This window comes from Camelus bactrianus, chromosome 27 (assembly GCF_048773025.1).
Source record: "Camelus bactrianus isolate YW-2024 breed Bactrian camel chromosome 27, ASM4877302v1, whole genome shotgun sequence".
NCBI classification, from domain to species: domain Eukaryota; kingdom Metazoa; phylum Chordata; class Mammalia; order Artiodactyla; family Camelidae; genus Camelus; species Camelus bactrianus.
In genome coordinates, this window is record NC_133565.1 from 36,053,609 (window position 1) to 36,072,919 (window position 19,311).

The following is a 19,311-nucleotide window of genomic DNA, read 5'->3' on the forward strand; positions in this document are numbered from 1 at the left end:
CAGTTTTTAGCAGTTGCGCTGGGAGGCAGAGCCCCCAGGGGTGAACTCACAATACTGTAAAGTTTGAGTTCTCCTCAGAGACCATCTAACCCCAGGGTTCTTCAGCCCCAGGGCTGGTGAACTTAGAGGCCAGGTACCTGGTTAGGATGCGTGGGGGGTGTTCAGCCACAGCCCTGGCCTCCACCCTCGGGACGCCTGTGGCTCCCCCCACACACACTCAGTGTGACGCCGACATGTCTCCAGACATTGCCCAGTGTCCTGGCATTGGGGGGGCACACAGAGTGGCTCGTGGTGGAGAACCGCCAATGTGACCCACGCCTGGGCCTTACAGAGACGGGAGGTGACTCAAGGGTGGTCCCACGCTGTGCAGGCCAGAGGCCCGGGGCTGCCTTTCGGCTCAGGCTCTTCTCCCCCGCTTTCCATCCAGTCCAGGCCTGGTGTGGCGCTGTGTCTTCCTCGGTGACCAGCACGCAGCCTGGTGGCTCTGCTGCTGGGGTGGAAGGGGCCGCAGGGGTGGGTGGCACAGCGTGAGCTCTGTCCCCTGAAATTCCTCCTCTTCCGGCTGCTCCCCCCCCCCGCCCCCACCACCTGCTTTCCGGGCCAAGCCTTCCCATCCCTGCCGTGGCCGCAGTGGGGTCCCCTCTCCCCCTCTGCCCCCCGCTTTTGGAATGAAAACCTCTTATGAAAATTATTTTTTCTAAGTTCTAAGAGAAGCGTGGAATTGGGGAGGAGGCGCTGCTTGGCTGAGCTCCGCGTCCATCAGGTCGTATTTAGGGAGCTACACGTTAGGTCAAGGCAGCTCCAGGCAGATATTGGAATTCAATTAAAGCCCACGAGTGGGGCCTGTGACCCCCATTTTCAGGGTAATTGCTTCTCCAGCTCTGAGCGAACGCCACCATCACCCCGTCATTAAGCAGCTGCCGTCTAATCGCTGCGCCTGACAGAGCCTCACACGGCAGGAATCACGGGGACGTGGAGGCAGGCTCGCGCGGGGAGCCCCGACTCCATCCAGCGGAGGAGGAAGGAGAGGGGAGAGTGGGCCGGCTCCTGGGCCGACCCGGGAAAGTGACGGGAGGAGGGTGGCGGGGAGCCGGAGTCCTGCCCCAACAGTGAAGGGCAGGGGACGGCCTGGAGGCTCTTAGAGCAGCTAAGAATGGCTGTCCCCAGGGCCCTGTCAGACCTGCTGCTCTAGGGGAGGAGCTGCCTGGCCCCCTGGACTGGGAGTTAGGGTCTTGGCTCTGGAAATGCTTGGACAGCTTCATGAAGTTTAACCCCACTCGTGACCCTGAGAAGAGGAGCTCTCAGTCAGGGGACAGAGACGTCAGGTGTGATGCTCACTACCCAGCGACACGGATGTGGCTGGTGAGAGCCCCCCGCCAGCCTCTCCTTGGAGTGGCCGTACCTTCTGAGCCCAGGACGCGGGCACTCGGCGCATGTGAGGAGGACAGGGACACGCGTGTGCCCCACAGGGCCGCTCTCTCACAGGCTGCTGTTCTGGCGAGAAAGGTCAAGGGAGTGAGCCTCGTGAGTGGGCTTGCTTCCAGACTCCTCGCCCCTCTCCGGGGTGGGGGAGGCCGGGCGCGGTTGCTGACGCCGCTTCCTGCCGTGGGCGAGAAGTCCTGGCGTGGGAGAGAATGGTGGGAGTGGGGGACAGGCAGCTGCCGGGTGGTGAGCCAGGGCCCTCCTCGGACAGTGGACTTGATTCCATTTCTCCCCAGTTGGAAACACTGTCACCCTCCCACTCAGGTGTCACTCTGTTTCTGCACGTGGTCCTCTAAAGTCAGAGATGCGTCACAGGGCTAGACATGCAGCCTGGGGCTGGCTGGGCCCAGCCGGCAGAGGGGCCGAGGCTGTGACCTGGGCATGGAGGCAGTGGCCCCTTGCCCCCCTGCAGAGGAACTTTCACTCTGTCACAGTCAAGACCGTCGGTAGCAGGTCCTTTGCCCAATGAGCCCTGGCATCTGTTCTCGCCCCAAGAGGGAGGCCTTGGAGGTCGGCTGAGTGTCCCTGCTTCCTGGAGCCTGCTGGGCCGCTCCTGCCGGCGTCTTCGCCCAAAGCAGCCCTCGGGGGGATTTCTGGCTGTGCAGGGGGTGCTCCTGTCCTTGAAGATGAGGGGTACGTGGAGGTCACCTTCCCTCTGGCAAAGAGGACAGTTCTGCATGACGTGCCGCACGGAAAACTGCCCTCTCTGCCACGGAAGCTCCGCAGCTTTGAAAGCCACTGTTTTCTAAACCCCCACCACAGCTACGGCCTTGCTCCGAGTCTGTGATGCTGGTTCACGGTTCCCCATCGGGAGCAGCAGGGCGCCCCACTGATGCTCCTTGTCCCAACAAACTGAGCTGCGTCTCGCTGGGGCTTGGAGAGGAGGCTCGGATGTGGGAGGTGGACGGCTTTTGGACAGAGCCGCTCTGCCGACTGACTTCCCAGCCTCTCCTTGTCCACCTTTTCCAACATTCTCACCTGTTCACCCAGCAAATGTGTACTGAGCACACGTGCCAGGCGCCGCTCAAGGTGCTGGGTGGGTAAAACAAGGTCCCTCCCCGGAAGCCACGAGTTGCCGAGCATCACAGAAAGATGGGAGAAATGGCTCCGTCTGTGGTCCTCTCACAGTCTTGCCGGTGCTCGCTAAGCACCGACGCTGCCTATATGCGCAGTAACATGCGTGAGCCTTACGCAGCCCGAAGAGGTGGGCTGCGCCCTGAGGAAACTGAGGCTCAGAGAGGTCCACTGACGCACCTGAGGTCTCGCTGCTGGTAGAAGACAGAGCAGGACGTCATCCCTGGCCAGCCCGGCTCGAGTCTGCGCTGGTAGGCATCCCTGGAGGGAGGAGCCGGTTCCCACCAGCATGATGGGGCGCTTGACCTGGGCGAGACTGAACCTAGAAGGCTGGGCAAGAGGGCGGAATCGCGTGCTTGCAATTATTCAACGGCGTCTTCCCATAGGCACCAATCTTCAATAAGCTCTTTCTCTAAAAACAGGATTGTGGGAGGAGGCTGCCGTGCACCCAGGCAGCAAAGCTGCTTTGAAGCTGCCCACCCTCTTCCCTTCTATTCCTCTCGTGGTCTTACTGGCCAGGCCCTGTAAAAAGTGGGTTCAATGATATACCTCAGTCCTTGCTTTCTGGGATTTGACTAAATAGTTAACACTGGTGGGATTAAAGGACCTACCAGCAATTGTTTGAAACCACACGGTCCCCAGTAGACTCTTAAAACCTGGGCCTCCAGATAAGGCTGGATGGCCCAGCCACACCGAGGATGCCATGTCGCCAGTGAAGGGACATGTACATTTGTTCAGAACACTCGTAACCTTCCTGCTATACAAGTGGATTTTAATTTAACAAGAGCCCATTTGTTCAGAAGCATGTAAACTTTATAAAGGAAACCTGGACAGATTAACAGTGGACACTTCTGGGGAGCAGGTGGACGGGTAATGTTGTTAGAAAAACTGTTCAGTCTACACTTATTTTTGATATTTTTCTGACAATGAGTATGTGGAGTTTTGTTTTTGTTTTTGTTTTAGTAAGATATAGAAGTTACATTTTCTCTAGAAGGAAGAGGTGGGCGAAATCAGGGGTGAGCTTGCGTCCCAGACGAGTCTGAGCGCCTGGCTGGGGTGGGCCCGTCCTGCAGGGGTTCCTGGGACACTCGGCTTGGCTTCCGCTCTGGCATCTCAGGGCAGATGTGGGGTCAGGCCGCCCTGGTGCCAGTGCCCACCAGCACCTTCCATAAATTGCTCATCAGGAGATGTCCCAGGTCCCAGGCGATGGCCACAGGTCCCAGCCTTCCCCCCACCAAACTGAGAAATGAGGCCTCCGGGGCCAGGAATGTGGTGTGGCTGGGGCTGCCTTTACTTTTGGCGGGGGGACACCAGATTGGCAGTTTTGTGGCTTAGTTGGGGGAGAGCAGGGCCTTTGACCCCTGACCTCAAAAACACTTACTGCCTCTTGGAGCCTCATGTCTGTCCAGAGCTGTGGGCCTTCACCTGCGAGTCACGGTCCCCGGCACGGGCGAGCTTAGTTAGATTTTGGCCCTTAGTCACCCCCGCCAGCCTTCTTGCTTCGGGGAGAGGTCTCCTTAGGAACATTCTCTGGATGAGGTTGGCGGCTGACATTTCAGTCCGGATCCCACACTAGTGGTGGGACTTGACTAGTCACTGGCTGCCCACTGCGGCCCCCTGAGCGCCAGTCTGTCCTCTGTAAAGTGGGCTCAGTGCCTCCTTTGCCAGGTAGTTGGAAGGGTCACTGACATATGTGGAAAGCACCCAGGCATTCATTCGGGAGCTTCGTGTTTAGTGAACTTCCCTTCCCTCCTCTCGAGCCCGTTGAGAAGAAAGCCGTGTGCGTGCCGAGGCCCCGGCCGTTCTTAAGAAGCCCTCCAGCCCCTGCGAGTGCCCTGCGGCCGCGCTTCCTGATGTGGCCTTAGGGGTGATTGCTTTCTCTTGGCTGCTGGTGGGGAACGGGTGGGGTGGGGAAGAAGACCCTGAGGGTGGCGCCAGGTCGGGTCCCGGGCATGTGCGGGGCAGAGCCCTTGACGGGGGGCCACCTTTGCTGGTGGTGTAATGGCGGAGTCAATCCAGGTCTCGGCTGTGGCACAGAGGGTGCCCTGAAAAGCCCCGTGGTAAACGGAAGCTCTTGTTACGAAGCCGCTCAGCGAGTAGCCTGCCTGAGGCCGCCCAGCGAGCAAGTGCCAGAGCTGGGATTTGCATCTTGGTCTGTCTCGACCCCAAAGCCTCCCTCTTTTCGTTGCCCTGTCGTCCGCGCCGATGTCCGGTGACGTTAGCTCTCGTCCCGCTGGCCCCCGGCGTCTCTTGCTCTCGCGACTCCTCTCCTGGGTCCTGCCCCACCTCTGCAAGACCGGGGTGGGGGAGCTCCTCAGGATTCGGGCGTCTTCCCCAGGGTGCGGGCTCGGGTGGAGGCGCCAGCTGCTAATTGTCTGCAGGCATGTAAGCATGAGCAAAAACTGACCGCCAGCAGCTTGAAAGTGGATCCCCCTCAACAGAGAGGGAGCCCTGATGACTGTGTGGTTTCTGAATGCATGCTTTATTTATCTTGGGCTTGGAAACATACCTTGAGAAATTCTGTCTTGAGACTAGGGTTGGGGAAGAGGTGGAATGTTTGCAATCATAAATCTTGCATCTAAATTGCAGTCCATTAACAGACTTCCTCCGGTCTGACAGCGCATGGACTGAGCTGGGGGCAAAGGTTTGGGGGCATTTTTCCCCTGCCACACCTGGAGGAGTGAGAGGGCTGGCCCCGGCACCGCACCCTCCCTGCTCAGCCGTGCTCACCACCAACTTCATTGCAGCAACAGCAGCTCCAGGCGCAGCACCTCTCCCACGCCACGCACGGCCCCCCGGTCCAGCTGCCGCCCCACCCATCAGGCCTCCAGCCTCCAGGGATCCCCCCAGTGACGGGGAGCAGCTCAGGGCTGCTGGCGCTTGGTGCCCTGGGCAGCCAGGCCCACCTGTCGGTGAAGGACGAGAAGAACCACCATGAGCTGGACCACAGAGGTGCGCCCAGGGGCTGGGGTGAGGGGCAGAGGGCAGGGTGGGGGGTCCTGGAGGCCCCGCTGTGAGTGCACACTGCAGATGCTGACACCCGAGGACCAGGAGTTAGCAGAAGACGTGGCACCATCTGTTTAGTTCCTGGTGCATGGAAACCAGAGGCCCGAGTTTGTCCATGCCCACCCCCCAACCCCTAATGTGTACCCATGTCCTCTGCCTGGGACCATTCATCACAGAGGACCTTCCCATCTTCCCAGCTGCACCCTGCCCATCCTTCCAGGGCCAGCCCCGGCCCCGCTCCCTCAGGAGGCCTTCTTGGCCAGGCTAAGGCCCTTTTCAAATTCCCATAAGAATTTAAGTCCCAAGATGGGGCCTTTTGTTACTGTCGTCTTGTGTCCTGCCCTGGAAAATGTTTTATCCTCAGGATCATTAGTCCTTGAGGACAGAGGCCAGGTTCCTGGGGGTTTACCTTAGCATCTGTGTCTCAGCCACACAGGGTCCTTGGAAAAGGTGCCCAGTTGGCACTGAAGTAAAGGCTTGTCAGTGGACTGTTTGAGAGGGGGGTAGGAATCACGACTGCAGGGAGAGGACGGTAAAGACTGGGAATGAGCGCCTCCCCGACCCTTCGCCCGGCCCTGACCACGAGGACCCAGGAGGCTGCTCTCAGGAAGAAAGGGAAGGACCTGGCTTCCTGGCAGACCCTTTGCAAAAATTGCCGCCTTGTGTGGTCTGCCCTTAGATGTGTGTTTCCAGCTTTATTGAGATGTAATTGACATATACCGTCGTGTAAGTTTAAGGTGCACAACGTGATGATCTGATTTGTCCTTAGATATTGACTAGGCACATGGCCAATGCCTGTGAGCCTGCCCTGGGCGCCGAGGGCCTGGAGTGGCACCATCCTGCCGGGGCTGGGCTATGGGGCAGTAGGAGGTCGTAGGAACTGGAGGCTAAATTTTCTGTCCCTGCAGTAGGATGGTCCTCTTGGCAGAGGAAGAGGACCTCCCCACAGCAGATAGGACAGTCCGGGGGTGAGTCTTGGCTGGGTGGATAATCAGAGACCTCAACTTCCAGGGGCTTCTTGGCAAAGAAATAGAATGGTGTTCGTTTAAAAAGCACCACTACCAAAAAAAAAAACAAAATAAACAATAGTATTCTCAGCTCCCAGATCCCCCGGGTATGTTGCATAGCACGGTCCTTCCCAAGCTTGGTGGCTTTTAAAACCCACTGACCAATAACCTTGCTGGCCTTCTCGGTATGTGAGGGCGAGCTGGGCCACAGCTTCCCCCAACCCCGCCGCACCCGGGACTGGGGGCCATGTGAAGCATTGGAACTGGGGCTGTTAACTTCCAGGCTGAGATGTCACTTGATGGCCCTGCCTTGGCTGACCTGCAGCGACTCAAAGGCCTGCTGCCCACTTTGAAACCCGTGAACTAGCGGAGCTGTAAAAGCCCCCTGGAGGAGACTGACCTTTCTTTCTTTCTTTCTTTCTTGTTTTTCCGTCTTGGGGGACCTGACCCGCCTCCTGTCCTGGCCTTCTGTCCCCAAAGAAAGAGAATCCAGTGCGGTAAGTGCCAGCGTTCTGGAACCTGTGGGGTGTGGTTGGGGTGCTGGGAGGAGGGTGGGTACCGTGTGGGGTCCTGGGAGGTGGGGAGGGGTGTCATGAAGCAGGAGTTGTCAGCTGTTGAGTGACCTTCACTCGAGGGAGCCTTTATCTCTGCAGGCTGCAGGTCCATCGTTTGTCAGATGAAGAGCTGGGCTGAGTGAGCTCTGACCCTCTTTACACGAGGGTGATTGCTGGAGAGGTCAGCCGGCCAGCCCTGAGGCTGCCAAGGAGGGTCGTGGGGTCACGGGGCTGAGCCCGGAGCTCAGGCCCCAGGTGTCCCTCGTTTGGGGCTGGAGTGCTTCCCTGCCCCCCAGGGTGGCTGCCCCCACATGATCCTGTGTCCTCCTCGTTTCCTCTCCCTGTTCCAGGCTTTCACTCGGTTTAAGAAAGTGTTAGCGAGCGAGCATTGAGGCCAGGCTGCCTGCGTGTCTGCCAGCTCTGAGATTTGTTGTAAATCTTTCTGATCACATTGAGGCTCAGAGGTTCTGTTTCAAGTGAATAAGCCTCTGAATAAACGCAGTGGAGTCTGGATAAAAGAAATCCTCCAGCGATTAGCAAAGCTATTTTATTCCTCATCGCCGTCCTTGTGTCTGGGGCCGTCTAATCTGTCAGGGTGGCTTTGGTTATTACCTCATGTTAAGTAGGACTTGGAAGGTCAGGCAGTTAACTAACCATCTAGACGGCAACTCCTCAGGCAGCTCCTCCATCCCGACCCACCTCCCCTTCCCAGACCTCCGCCCAGGCTGACGTCAGAGTCCCCACCAGCAGCAGTGCTCACGTGTCCTCTCGACTCCTGCGAGCTCGGAGATCCAGGTTATTTGGGCCCAGGAGTGGCTCCGTATGTAGGAAAGGAACGGCTGAAGCTGAAAATCCACTTTGATTGCTTCAGTGTTGATCCTCCCAGTGGGCAGTATTTTTGGAGGCGCCGTTTGCCTGACAGGAGAGGGGCTGGGCTGGACACCAAAGCTCAGTCTGGTCCCAGCATCATGGGACACTGGGTAGTCCGCTTGGCTTCCCCGAGCCTGTTTCTCTGTCTGTAACACGGGAGTATTCCCGCCCAGCCAGCCTCTCCGCTTAGCTAGGAAGACGGCCTCAGAACAGGACCTGGGATCTGGAAGCTTATGGGCTTAACAGGGCCCCGCTGCAGGGGAAATGGGAGTTTGAAGCCCACCCTTTCCCTGCCTTCCCGCGCCCTCGTCCTCCCCGCTCTGGCCTCGTGGGGCTGTCTGTGAGCGCTTGCTGCTGAAAAAAGCCCTCGAGGAGCCCCCAAGAGCGGGCTCTTCACTCCCTGGTGCTCACCCACGTCCAGAGCAGAGGGGCCACTGGGGACTCCCACAGAATGAATGAGGACACTGTCCTGGGCCCGGTGGGCTTCTCTGGGGAGAGGCAGGAGGGGCTCGCACGTGTGCACGCGGCCTCGTGTTGGAGGGAGTGTAGACTCACGTCATCAGCCCTCTGGAAACCAGGTCGTCAACAGATGCGGCCCCGGCAGGAAAGGCAGGGCCGTGTTGGTGCGGGAGGGGGCGGCTGGACGGGCTGGACGCCGTCCCAGCGGGGTTAGCATGCAGCCCAATTAGAGGCAGCCTCATTCATGGTGCCGAGCCTAGCCGAGGCAATGAAAAACACTTAGTCCCTTGGCCGCCTGCCAGCAGAGGCGGGCTGGATCGATGCCGCTGAACGCCTGACACGCCCCCCCACCCCCACCCCGGCAGCAGCAGTGGGGGGGGGGGCTTTCAGCCCGACTGCGGGAGAAGAGAGAGCCCGCTGTCTGCGCGCCCTGGCACCGGCACCGGCACCGGCACCGGCGGCGGAGTGGAGCCCGGGCAGCTGCCCGCCCCCGGGCTCAGGCGCTGGGAGCACTTCTGCTTAGCGCGGGGCGGCCGGCGTCGCAGGAGATGGGGTGAAATGGTGGTGATTTTTCTGCCGGTGCCCGTCCGTCCGCAGCGGCTAATTGAACCGCGGCTGTGCGCGCATCGCCGCGCCTGCCCGGCTGCGGGGCTGGCTGAGCTGCAGCTCCGCTCTAACCTCCATATTTTCTTTAAGGCTTGATAACTCTGCCATTTCAATTTGCTTCAGGCAGAAACTTGGCAGGGAAGGGCTGCCCAGAAGCTGGCTTAGGGGAGGAAATGAAGTTCTGCGGCTGGTTCCCACCCCGCCCTGCCCCCCAGATGCAGTCCCTGGCCTCCGGGGAAGTGGCAGACACTCCACCTGCCTCCTGATGCCCCCTTCTGATCAGAGGGTCCCCTGGGTCCCCACGCCGCCTCCTCATGCCCCTCAGGGGAGGGCGACGGGGAGGTGGGGTGAGCTGGCCTTTTGCTTCCCTCTGGCTGGACTGGGAGCTCCTTGAGGGCAGGGCCTGTGCCGCATGCATTCCTCCTTGCCTGGAGTCCAGCCCCGGCCTGCTTCAGGGCAGGTGCCCAGGAGAGGGTGGGCAAGGGCTGAGAGACAGGAGGAAGGTGTCTTGTGGTTGGTCCCTTAGGAAGGGGTAAACCCTCAGCAGCCCCTAGAGGGGCATCAGTTCTGATGCTGCCCTCCTGGCACGGGGTGTGCTGGCAGGGACCCCAGCCCGGCGCTGACGCCTCGTGATGCGCGCTGCCCCTGCTCACCCCTTGCTCCATGGGCCAGCGGGTCTCCGTCTGGGGGTGCCTCTCACCTTCCAGGACAGCTCCTTCCCCAGGCCCCAAATTCCAACTCCTCGTCCTTACTTGCCTTGTAACTGTAGGGGATCCCATTGGCTCTTCCAGGCCGAAAACACTTGGGTTTCCTTCATGTTGCCTCCTGCCAGGGGCCTTGGGCACGTCGCCCTCCATCCTGGGTCCCCTGCTTCCTGTCACTACAAAGAGGGGATTCCATCTCACGTCTTCTCGTTTCTTAGATGGGAAAGGCTTCGCAACGTGGCATGTTTAAGCTTCTCTATAACCTTGCTGTTACCCTAAAATTGTGGGAAGCCACACTGGAGTAGCAGGGCGTTTGCACAGCATCCACGCACCCCCTTACGCTTGGGAGGCCTGTTGGCAGCCCCGCGCTCTCCCTCCATACCAGTCTCCCTGCCCCTGTCGGGTCCAGCAGATAAAGTATTGCTTGTGGCCAGCCTGTGGGCTCAGATCCATCTCTCAGGACTCAGTGCAGATTCAGCTTATCCTTTCTTCGAGCAAACGTGTGGAGGCACCGACGGGTGATGGAGGAGACAGGCATGAGCCCCGCCCTCGTGACGTGTGCACCCCACACAGAGGCTGATGGCTTGTGCACAGTTGATTGTCTGATAGCAGAACGTCGCTGCAGAGAACGCTCGTGCTCCCAGGGCCTTCCCAGCGGTGCTGAGTCTGGGGGCTGGGGAGGCGTCCCTGGCGAGGCTCCGATGCAGCTAAGACCGACAGGACACACACAACACCTCGGCTGGCCTGCGTCCACTCACACTTATCTGCGACGACGTACGCATGAGGTGTTCACACCGAACTTCCTTCTTGCCTCCAGAATAACTCGGTGTCGCCCTCGGAAAGCCTGCGGGCCAGTGAGAAGCACCGGGGTTCCGCGGACTATAGCATGGAAGCCAAGAAGCGGAAAGCGGAGGAGAAGGACAGCTTGAGCCGATACGTACGTCTGGGGCGCAGCGGGCCCCGCTGGGGTTTGGTAGGCCAGGCGGTGGGAGACCCCACCGGGCCTGGGGCAGGGCGGGGCAGGAGAGGCAGCCCCGCCCACAAGGCTGGTGTCCGGGCAGGGAAGGCGCATGGACCAGTGCACTGTGAGCATGTGGGCTGCAGCCAGAGCGGGCGGACAGAGGGTTATCCCAGCCCGCACAGGATCACAGCTCCCTGGATGGGCCAGCAACTCCATGCTGCCATCATGGCCCTCTCAGACCCTCCAGGCTGCTCTGGGGACGTCCCTGGGGCCCCCACACTCTGACCCTAGAGGTGGTCATGGTTTCTGCTCTGGGCTGGGCTGAGAGCTGGGGCAGGGGGCAGGGGGCAAGGCGGTGCGGGGCCCGGTGCTCCTGTGCCCAGCCCTCCCTGTTCAGCCACATGGCTGCTCTGGGGCTCTGGACACATCCAGCCGAGGCGTCAGCTGCATTTCTGGTAGACGAGGCTGATCACCCCTCCCGCCCAGCACAGGAGCCATGAGATGAGACTCGTGGGTATCAGACCAGCTGGAGAGAGGGGTCTGGCTCCAGAGGGACAAGTCAAAGGGGGCTTAGAAATGTTACAGTGGGGCAGGTGTCAGTGAGGCAGCCAGCGGGCTGGGGAGCAGAGCGACCAGGAATTGGGAGCTGGGCTGAAAACAGCAAGGAGGGGTGACTTCGGTGGGGCTGAGTGGAGAGAGCGTGAGCTGTAGGGTCTGACCGGGTTCAGACCCTGGCCGGTGGGGGAGGGGTGGCGAGGGCCCGGTCTGGGGTGGCCGTGACCTCTTCCTGGCGTCTCCCCCCGTGCAGGACAGTGACGGGGACAAGAGTGACGATCTGGTGGTGGACGTGTCCAATGAGGTGAGGTCAGGCCCCGGTCACGGGCGGCTCTCTGGGTGGCGCACGGGGGGATTATTTCTGTGCTGGGTGGGTTGGCTGTTGCACCGTTACTGGCAGCCTAGCTGGCGGCAAAGCCTATGGGGTTGGGGCGTCAGGCTGGAGGACGGAGCCGGGCTTGGCTGTGTGGTGGCCGGGCATCTGTGACACTGAGGGGTTCCTAGGATGGGTCTCCAGAGGGAGATCCCGGGGAGGGCCAGCTCCCACTGCCCGCCATCCTCCAGGCCAGCTCTCTTCCCACCGCCCCTGGGGCTGGTGCGAGCCCCGGGTCAGCCTCAGTGGGGAAGAGGGGCTGGAAGGGAACTCCACGCAGCCAGGAGGCCCGGCTGCCCAGGTCAGAGTCCTGGGCTTGTAACTGGGTCTTGGGCAGGTCACCTCCACCCACCCATCCACCCAGGTCTCCCCATCCGTGGGACAGAGGGGTCAGGCTGAGTCATTCAGGGCTGGTCCCCCAACCTGAGTTCAAGTTCCCTTTCCCGTCCCCCGTGCCCACTCCCTTCCCATTCCCAGAGAAGGCTCCAGGCCAGTCGCTGCTCTGAGCTCATCTCTGCATCACTTGTGCCTTTAGGACCCAGCGACGCCCCGGGTCAGCCCAGCACATTCCCCTCCTGAAAATGGGCTGGACAAGGCCCGTGGCCTGAAGAAGGACGCCCCCACCAGCCCTGCCTCGGTGGCCTCCTCCAGCAGCACACCCTCCTCCAAGACCAAAGACCTTGGTCATGTACGTGGGGCCTGCCCCTGGTGCCGCACAGGCTGGGGGAGAGGGCTGGGCGCGGGTGGGCGGCAGGGAAGAGGGTCTGGAGCTGGAGTGGTGCCAGGTGGAAGGTGGGGGGGCGGGGGAGGAAGCACATGGACTGGGGCTCAGCTTGGGTTCAGATCTCGACTTTACTGCTTAAAGGCTAGGCCCCCTGCTAGCTAGTTACTGTTTCTAAGCCTTGGTTTCTGCGTCTATAAAATGGAAACAGTCACCACGGTTCCTGCTAAACAAAGTTGGGCGAGAATTGAGGGGCAGAAGATTCAAAGCTGGGGCAGGCACCAGGCTCCACGTGACCACCCTCAGCGTGTGCCCAGCGCTTGGGAGAAAGGAGTCTTCATGGCTTCCCTTGGTCTCTGCACCCCCTTTTCAGAACGACAAGTCCTCCACCCCTGGGCTCAAGTCCAACACCCCGACCCCAAGGAACGACGCCCCGACCCCAGGCACCAGCACGACCCCGGGGCTCCGGTCCATGCCGGGCAAGCCTCCGGGCATGGACCCGATAGGTATGACGGGAAGCACGGCGGGCTGGGCTGCCCGGCTGGGGGTGCTGCCCCGGGCAGGGCTGGAGCCCCACAGATGGGCCGGAGCGCCAGGGAGGGTGTCGGAGTTGGGGCTCTCCCAGGGCCTCTCTCGGGGGTACGTGGTGGTCGGGTCTGAAGGGGAGGTGGACTCCAGGTGCTTCGACACCGACGGCAGGGCTTCCGGGGCCACCGCTGGGCACAGTGTGCGCGAAGAGCTTCAGACAGGTCAGGACGCCCACGTGTGTCCTGCCTCCGTCATCAGTTCTGGGAGGCTCTGAGCAGCCCCCTCCTCTGGGGCTCCAAGTCCTGCTCTGTTAGAGCACACGGCACGTCTCTCAGCTCCGACCTTCCTGGGCTGTGGAGATGGGAACCCCCTGTAGGGGGTGCGGCTGGGCCAGGAGGCAGCCTGGCCGCCTGGGCTCTATCCTGGCGGGAGGCGCCTCCCGGCTGACGCCCGCTCCTCGCAGCCTCGGCCCTGCGCACGCCCATCTCCATCACCAGCTCCTACGCCGCACCCTTTGCCATGATGAGCCACCACGAGATGAACGGCTCCCTCACCAGCCCCAGCGCCTACGCCAGCCTCCACAACATCCCGCCCCAGATGAGCGCAGCCGCCGCCGCCGCCGCCGCCGCCTATGGCCGGTCGCCAATGGTGAGCTTTGGAGCTGTACGTAGACCTTTTGGCTCCTTTTGGCGGGGGGGGGGGGGGGGGCGGTGCTGGGCAAGGATCAGGGGAGGACGCTAGGGAGGCCCTTACTGCTCAGCAGAGGGGGCCCTTGGCATCTGACACCCAGGCAGCTGCCTTTGGGGTAGAGTGTGTGTCAGGAACAGGAAGGGAACACACCCCTGGGGGCCAGCAGACCTCACCCAGGCAGCCTCCCTGGCCGCCCTTCCCCGCCGCTAGCGGGGCTGGCACCTGTCCTCCTGGCTCTGTGGGGCGGGCGTCCCGAGGTGGGTCGGGTGACCTCCGCCAGGCGGGGCTGGGCAGACGGGCCGCTTGTTGCACGAGATTTGCCTGCTGCTCCTGAGAGCCGCTCGGTGGCACTGGGACGGCAGACGGGAGGGTCCTTCCTCAGGAACTGGCTTCTCTTGCCCTCCTGAACCTGGGGTGGCCGCCGCCTCACATGACAGGCCCACAGGGATACCAGGGGAGGCAGTGAAGTGTGTGGGGGGAGAACAAGTGGGAGTGGGGATGGAAGAGACTGGGTCAGAGGTGGGGGGCCTGGACTGTGACCTTGTCCCTGCTGTCATCCCGGGCTGTGTTCTCTGTGAAACAAGGGGCTCGGCTCCGCTGGGCCGTCTCCCGGGTTCCGAGAGGCCGCGCTGCGCGGGCAGGATGGGGGGGGGGGAGGAGGCCGGGCGGGGGAGTGTGTGGTGAGGGGACGTCTGGCGGCCCCCTCGCTCAGGGCTGGCCTTGTCTTGCCGTACAGGTTGGTTTTGACCCTCACCCTCCCATGCGGGCCACAGGCCTGCCCTCAAGCCTCGCCTCCATTCCTGGTGGAAAACCGTAAGCTCGGGCTTTGCTTGCTGTGTGCTGCTGGGGGAGGGCAGGGGGCAGCCCTCAGCCCACCCAGCCCACCCCCTGCCCTGGGGGACCTTCCCGGGGAAGAGGCATCTGCCCCGCCAGGGGCACCCATGGGCCAGGCTGCCGCCCCAGCAAAGGCTGTCTGGCTATGCCCCTGATCAGCCCCAGGCTTCCTCTGAAAGAACAGGACGGGGTTGAGGGTGAGGGTGTGGTCCTTGGGCTCAGAGAGAGAAGGAACACTTCAGGTGCCGTGGAGCTGCCCCGGCCCCGGGGGCTCCTGTGGGTTCTACCCGCAGCTGGCCTCCGCCGTGACCCGCAGCAGCAGGCAGACCGTGCCGACTCACCACTGGCTCCGACGTGTGCTCGGATTCATTTTGGGGGTCAGACAGAGTTTTCTCCCTAACACCACCAGCTTCTGGGGGAGGGGCAGCATTTAAGCTGGGTCCTTTCCCGGGTCAGTGTTAGAGGATCTGCGGACGGTGGGAAAGGCTGCTCAAGGCAGCGCGGGGCTAGAGGCCTGGTTTGGAGCAAGGCTGTGTGAGCAGGAGCGGAAGTCAAGGCTGGACTGTCAAACAGCCTCCCCTCTGGTGGAGCCAGGCCAAGGAGGTGGGGGTTCCCGGGCTCCCTGAGGTCTGGGGAGGGGACACCTGGAGGCAGGCAGGGCGGGCAGGCGTGGCGCCGGCTGCACTGGGCAGCACCTGTGGGAGCTGTCAGAGGGCTGGGTCGGCTGCAGTGATGGTTTCCTCTTCCAGAGCATACTCTTTCCACGTGAGCGCCGATGGGCAGATGCAGCCCGTGCCCTTCCCCCACGATGCCCTGGCAGGCCCCGGCATCCCGAGGCACGCCCGGCAGATCAACACGCTCAGCCACGGGGAGGTGGTGTGTGCCGTGACCATCAGCAACCCCACACGGCACGTCTACACGGGCGGCAAGGGCTGTGTGAAGATATGGGACATCAGCCAGCCGGGCAGCAAGAGCCCCATCTCCCAGCTGGACTGCCTGGTGAGGGTCCTGGGGCTGCGGGCATCTCCTCGAGCTGGTGTAGGCGACCTGGGCAGCCTGGACCAGGGGGAGAGCCCCATCGGCCCAGCCTGGTTCAGCCTTGTATTGGTTGGGCGATTTGGGGCAAGCTGGCAAACCTCTCTGAGCCCCAGTTTTATTGTCTGTAAATGGAGATGATACTGATCTCCAGGGGTTTGTGATGAAATGAGTGGCAGTTTGAAAGGTGGTGACAGAGGACCAGGGACGGCCTGGCAGCTGCCGTGATGAGGGCAGGAAGTGAGCAGAAGTGGCCAGGGTGCTCCGTCCTGCTGGTGTGCCTCCCCTGGTCCCAGGAGGGGAGGCAGGCGGTGCTGACCACCCCCTTCTCCCTCCAGAACAGGGACAACTACATCCGCTCCTGCAAGCTGCTCCCCGACGGGCGCACGCTCATCGTGGGCGGTGAGGCCAGCACGCTCACCATCTGGGACCTGGCCTCGCCCACGCCCCGCATCAAGGCCGAGCTGACATCCTCAGCTCCCGCCTGCTATGCTCTGGCCATCAGCCCCGACGCCAAAGTCTGCTTCTCCTGCTGCAGCGACGGAAACATTGCCGTGTGGGACCTGCACAACCAGACCCTCGTCAGGTGAGGCCGCTCGGGGGGGGGCGGGGGGGGCGGGGGGCTCGTCCTCGGGAACGCGGCGCTGGCCCGTCCGAGGTGCCGTGGAGCGAGGGCTCTCGGTGGAAAGACAGCTTGTGCCAGGTGCTCGGCTGGGCCGGGAATGGAGGGCTTCTCGGTCTAGGAGCTTGCGCCGGCCCTGGGCAGAGGTGGAGCTGGAGCAGGCCTGGGAGGGTGGCGTTCAGATGAGTGGAGACGCAGGCAGCGGAGACAGGAAGCGAGGCACTGAGACCAGAATGGAGGGGCGGCATCTCCTGGTGGGTGAGGGTGGGGCCTCGGGAGCAAAGCGGGTTTGACTCCTGCCTCCGTATGACCCTGTGCAAGTCCCCTTAGCCCCCGGGGCCTTGGTTTCCCCCACATGAAACGGGCAGAGTGGAGCCTTGGAGTTGGACCCCAGCGCGGAGGCTGCAGGGCCTGGCCCCGTCAGTCACAAAACCGTGCGGCTTATTCATGGCCTCTGCCTCAGGTGCATGCGGGGTGAGGAGGGTTCAGAATGCAAACTGAGAAGACACGGAGTGTCAGGCTAAGTCCTCCTGTTACGCACCCTGCCCTCACCCCCGGAACTGCCCCGTCCGAGACCCTTGAGTGGAGCGGGAGAGGGTCCATGGCCAGGCTGTGCTGTGAGCTCACTAGAGGACCCTGGGCCTCAGTTTCCCTTTCCGCTTAGGCGGACCTGGCCCGTTCCCTGGGACGGCCGGCAGCTTGGCAGTCAGTGTTCCCCGTGGCTCACCCCCATCCCTGCCTGGCCTTCCCAGGCAATTCCAGGGCCACACGGACGGGGCCAGCTGCATAGACATCTCCCATGATGGCACCAAGCTGTGGACCGGGGGCCTGGACAACACCGTGCGCTCCTGGGACTTGCGGGAGGGCCGGCAGCTGCAGCAGCATGACTTCACCTCCCAGGTGTGTGCCCGAGACACACGTCCTCTCGCCTCTGCTCCCCCGGAGCAGTGTGGGGCCCTCCCTCCCCTGATCCCAGTGGCTGGGTCGGAACGGAATGGGATGAAGGGCCCCTCACAGGTGGTCATTGCAAATGGACCTAAAACCAACCTGGGAAGGCTTCCTGGAGGAACTGGCAATGAAGTAGAATCAACAAGGCCTGGGAGCTGGACACACTTCACCCAGCTGCTCAGATCTGATCCCAGCTCCTCTAGCACTGAGCCCTTTGCCTCGGGTTTGTCACTCATGGGATGGGAATAGTACTAGCTGCCCCATCGGCCCGGTGTGGGCACCTGAAGTGGTCCTTCCAGAAGCCTTAGGCGTGAGCCTGGCTCATGGAGAGCGTTCTGAAAACGCTAGGTACTACTGTTTCCTGTTGTTGTTTTATTACTCGTTTTAATCTTCCGTATTTAATATGTTAGTGTTTTATATACATTTTGCTTAAAGAAAGGCAGAAGTCACTGAGGCAGAAAGTAACTCTGAAAGTAAGTTATCTGTGCCACCTCCGAGTTTGAGTCCTGGCTCTGCCACTTACTTCTAGAGCCAGCCAGCTCTGAGCCCCGGCTTCCCCACCTGCACAGTGGTGGTGGAAGATGAGGTCCTGTTCTCTGAGCTGCTGGAATGGGGTGGGGGAGGCGAGGGAGGGGGAGCCCTCGGGGCCTTTGGGAAGAGCCCGCTCGGGATCAGACGGTGCTGGTCTCCCCCCACCCCCACAGATCTTCTCGCTGGGCTACTGCCCCACCGGGGAGTGGCTGGCCGTGGGCATGGAGAGCAGCAATGTGGAGGTGCTGCACCACACCAAGCCCGACAAGTACCAGCTGCACCTGCATGAGAGCTGCGTGCTGTCCCTCAAGTTCGCCTACTGCGGTGAGCGGGCCGGGCCGCTGCTGTGCGCAGAGGAGGGCCCCGCGCCCAGAGAGGGGCGGAGCCCTGACACGCGCTCCACCCGGGACCAGGCCCCTTGCCGTCCTGACCGGTGTCCCCCGCCCAGCGGTGTCCCCCCCCAGCGGTGTCCCCCGCCCAGTGGTGTCCCCCACCACATCCTCGGATGCAGACACTGCCACTGGGCACCAAGCACTCGTGACCCCAGGCCAGAGCCAGTCCTCGCTGGCCTGAGGCAGAGGAACAGTACTCAGCGCTGCGTGAGTCCTCCGGGTGCCTCAGACCACAGGCTCTGGCGCCCGTAGCCCCAGGTGGGCATGTCTGCCCCCCACTGACTAGCTGTGCAGCTTTGGACACACCCCGTCCTCGCCAAATTGCGACATGTCTGTCTGAGGACCAGGAATAGCAGGCGCCCCACGAGGCTTTGGGGGCCCCTGGGAGCTGTCGCAGGCAGAGCCCTGGCAGGCGCCTGTGCTGGGGGGCCGCCCGCGGACTGCCGCCTTGGCCCGGCCTCCCGCCCCTCGTCTGGACAGAGCTCTGCCAGTTCGCGCACTGCCCGCGCCTTCCACTGGGAGACTCAGGATGGGTCAGCCGACCCTAGTGGCTTTAAAAAGAACCTTCTGGGGAAGTGTAATCCCTGTGCTTAACTGCAAATCCTACCTTCCTCCGCCCCAGCCCGCTCAGCCCGCCCCGTCACTGCAGAGGAAGGCGTCCTCTGGGTGTCCACGTGTCTGTTGCGTGTCTCGCTTACAAAACGCCTCACGCAAACGTAGAGTCTGCCGGCACTGGCTAGCGGCTCACACCGTGTTTCCATGGCAGCCGGCCGTGTGGGCGGGGCTCGCTTTAGAGGGCAGCAGGCCAACGCCTGACGGCGTTTCCTTTGCCTCCCACCTGCAGGCAAGTGGTTTGTGAGCACCGGGAAAGACAACCTCCTCAACGCCTGGAGGACGCCGTATGGAGCCAGCATCTTCCAGGTACCGCCCCTCGTGGGGGGGCCCGGAGTCCAGGCCTGTCCACAGTGATGGGGGAGCGAGGGCCAGGCTAAGCAGTGCCCCCCCGGCCCCACCCCCAGCTCCTGCCTGCTGGGGGCTCCGGGCGGTTCTCAGGCAGGGCTTGGACTTGGGCACGCCGGCAGGACACGCACGCACGGCTGCTGACGGCACCTGACCCCTCAGGGCGAGAGCCTGTCAGCGGGGCTTGCGCAGGCTTTCTAGAGCAGGGACGGGGGAACCTGCTCTTGGCTCTGGCCTGCACGCTGAGCACGCACAGGTGTGCTGGGCACTTGAGCAAAGGAGGCAGCTTTTTTTCTGAGCAGTGTTATCTGATGTTCAAGTAAGTTCGTATTTCATCTCAACACTTCATTGTAAGGAGAGAGGTGGAGTAGGAGAATACGGGTCCAGAAGGAGATTTGT

At 62.0% G+C, this 19,311-nt stretch overlaps 1 protein-coding gene across 4 annotated transcripts in view; it reads left to right on the plus strand.

Moving 5' to 3' along the window:
* Positions 1 to 19,311, plus strand: part of TLE3 (TLE family member 3, transcriptional corepressor) — a 45,492-nt gene that overhangs the window by 23,612 nt on the left and 2,569 nt on the right. For 3 of the 4 annotated variants that reach the window (XM_074354240.1, XM_074354237.1, XM_074354238.1), the window contains 13 exons: positions 5,304 to 5,508; positions 7,050 to 7,066; positions 10,580 to 10,699; positions 11,532 to 11,582; positions 12,187 to 12,339; positions 12,746 to 12,878; positions 13,364 to 13,563; positions 14,327 to 14,403; positions 15,174 to 15,423; positions 15,798 to 16,045; positions 16,834 to 16,981; positions 17,734 to 17,884; positions 18,797 to 18,873. In XM_074354240.1, coding sequence (XP_074210341.1) covers positions 5,304 to 5,508; positions 7,050 to 7,066; positions 10,580 to 10,699; positions 11,532 to 11,582; positions 12,187 to 12,339; positions 12,746 to 12,878; positions 13,364 to 13,563; positions 14,327 to 14,403; positions 15,174 to 15,423; positions 15,798 to 16,045; positions 16,834 to 16,981; positions 17,734 to 17,884; positions 18,797 to 18,873 — 1,830 coding nt within the window. The remainder of the gene's footprint in view (positions 1 to 5,303; positions 5,509 to 7,049; positions 7,067 to 10,579; positions 10,700 to 11,531; positions 11,583 to 12,186; positions 12,340 to 12,745; positions 12,879 to 13,363; positions 13,564 to 14,326; positions 14,404 to 15,173; positions 15,424 to 15,797; positions 16,046 to 16,833; positions 16,982 to 17,733; positions 17,885 to 18,796; positions 18,874 to 19,311) is intronic. The other variant, XM_074354239.1, reaches the window with a different exon arrangement.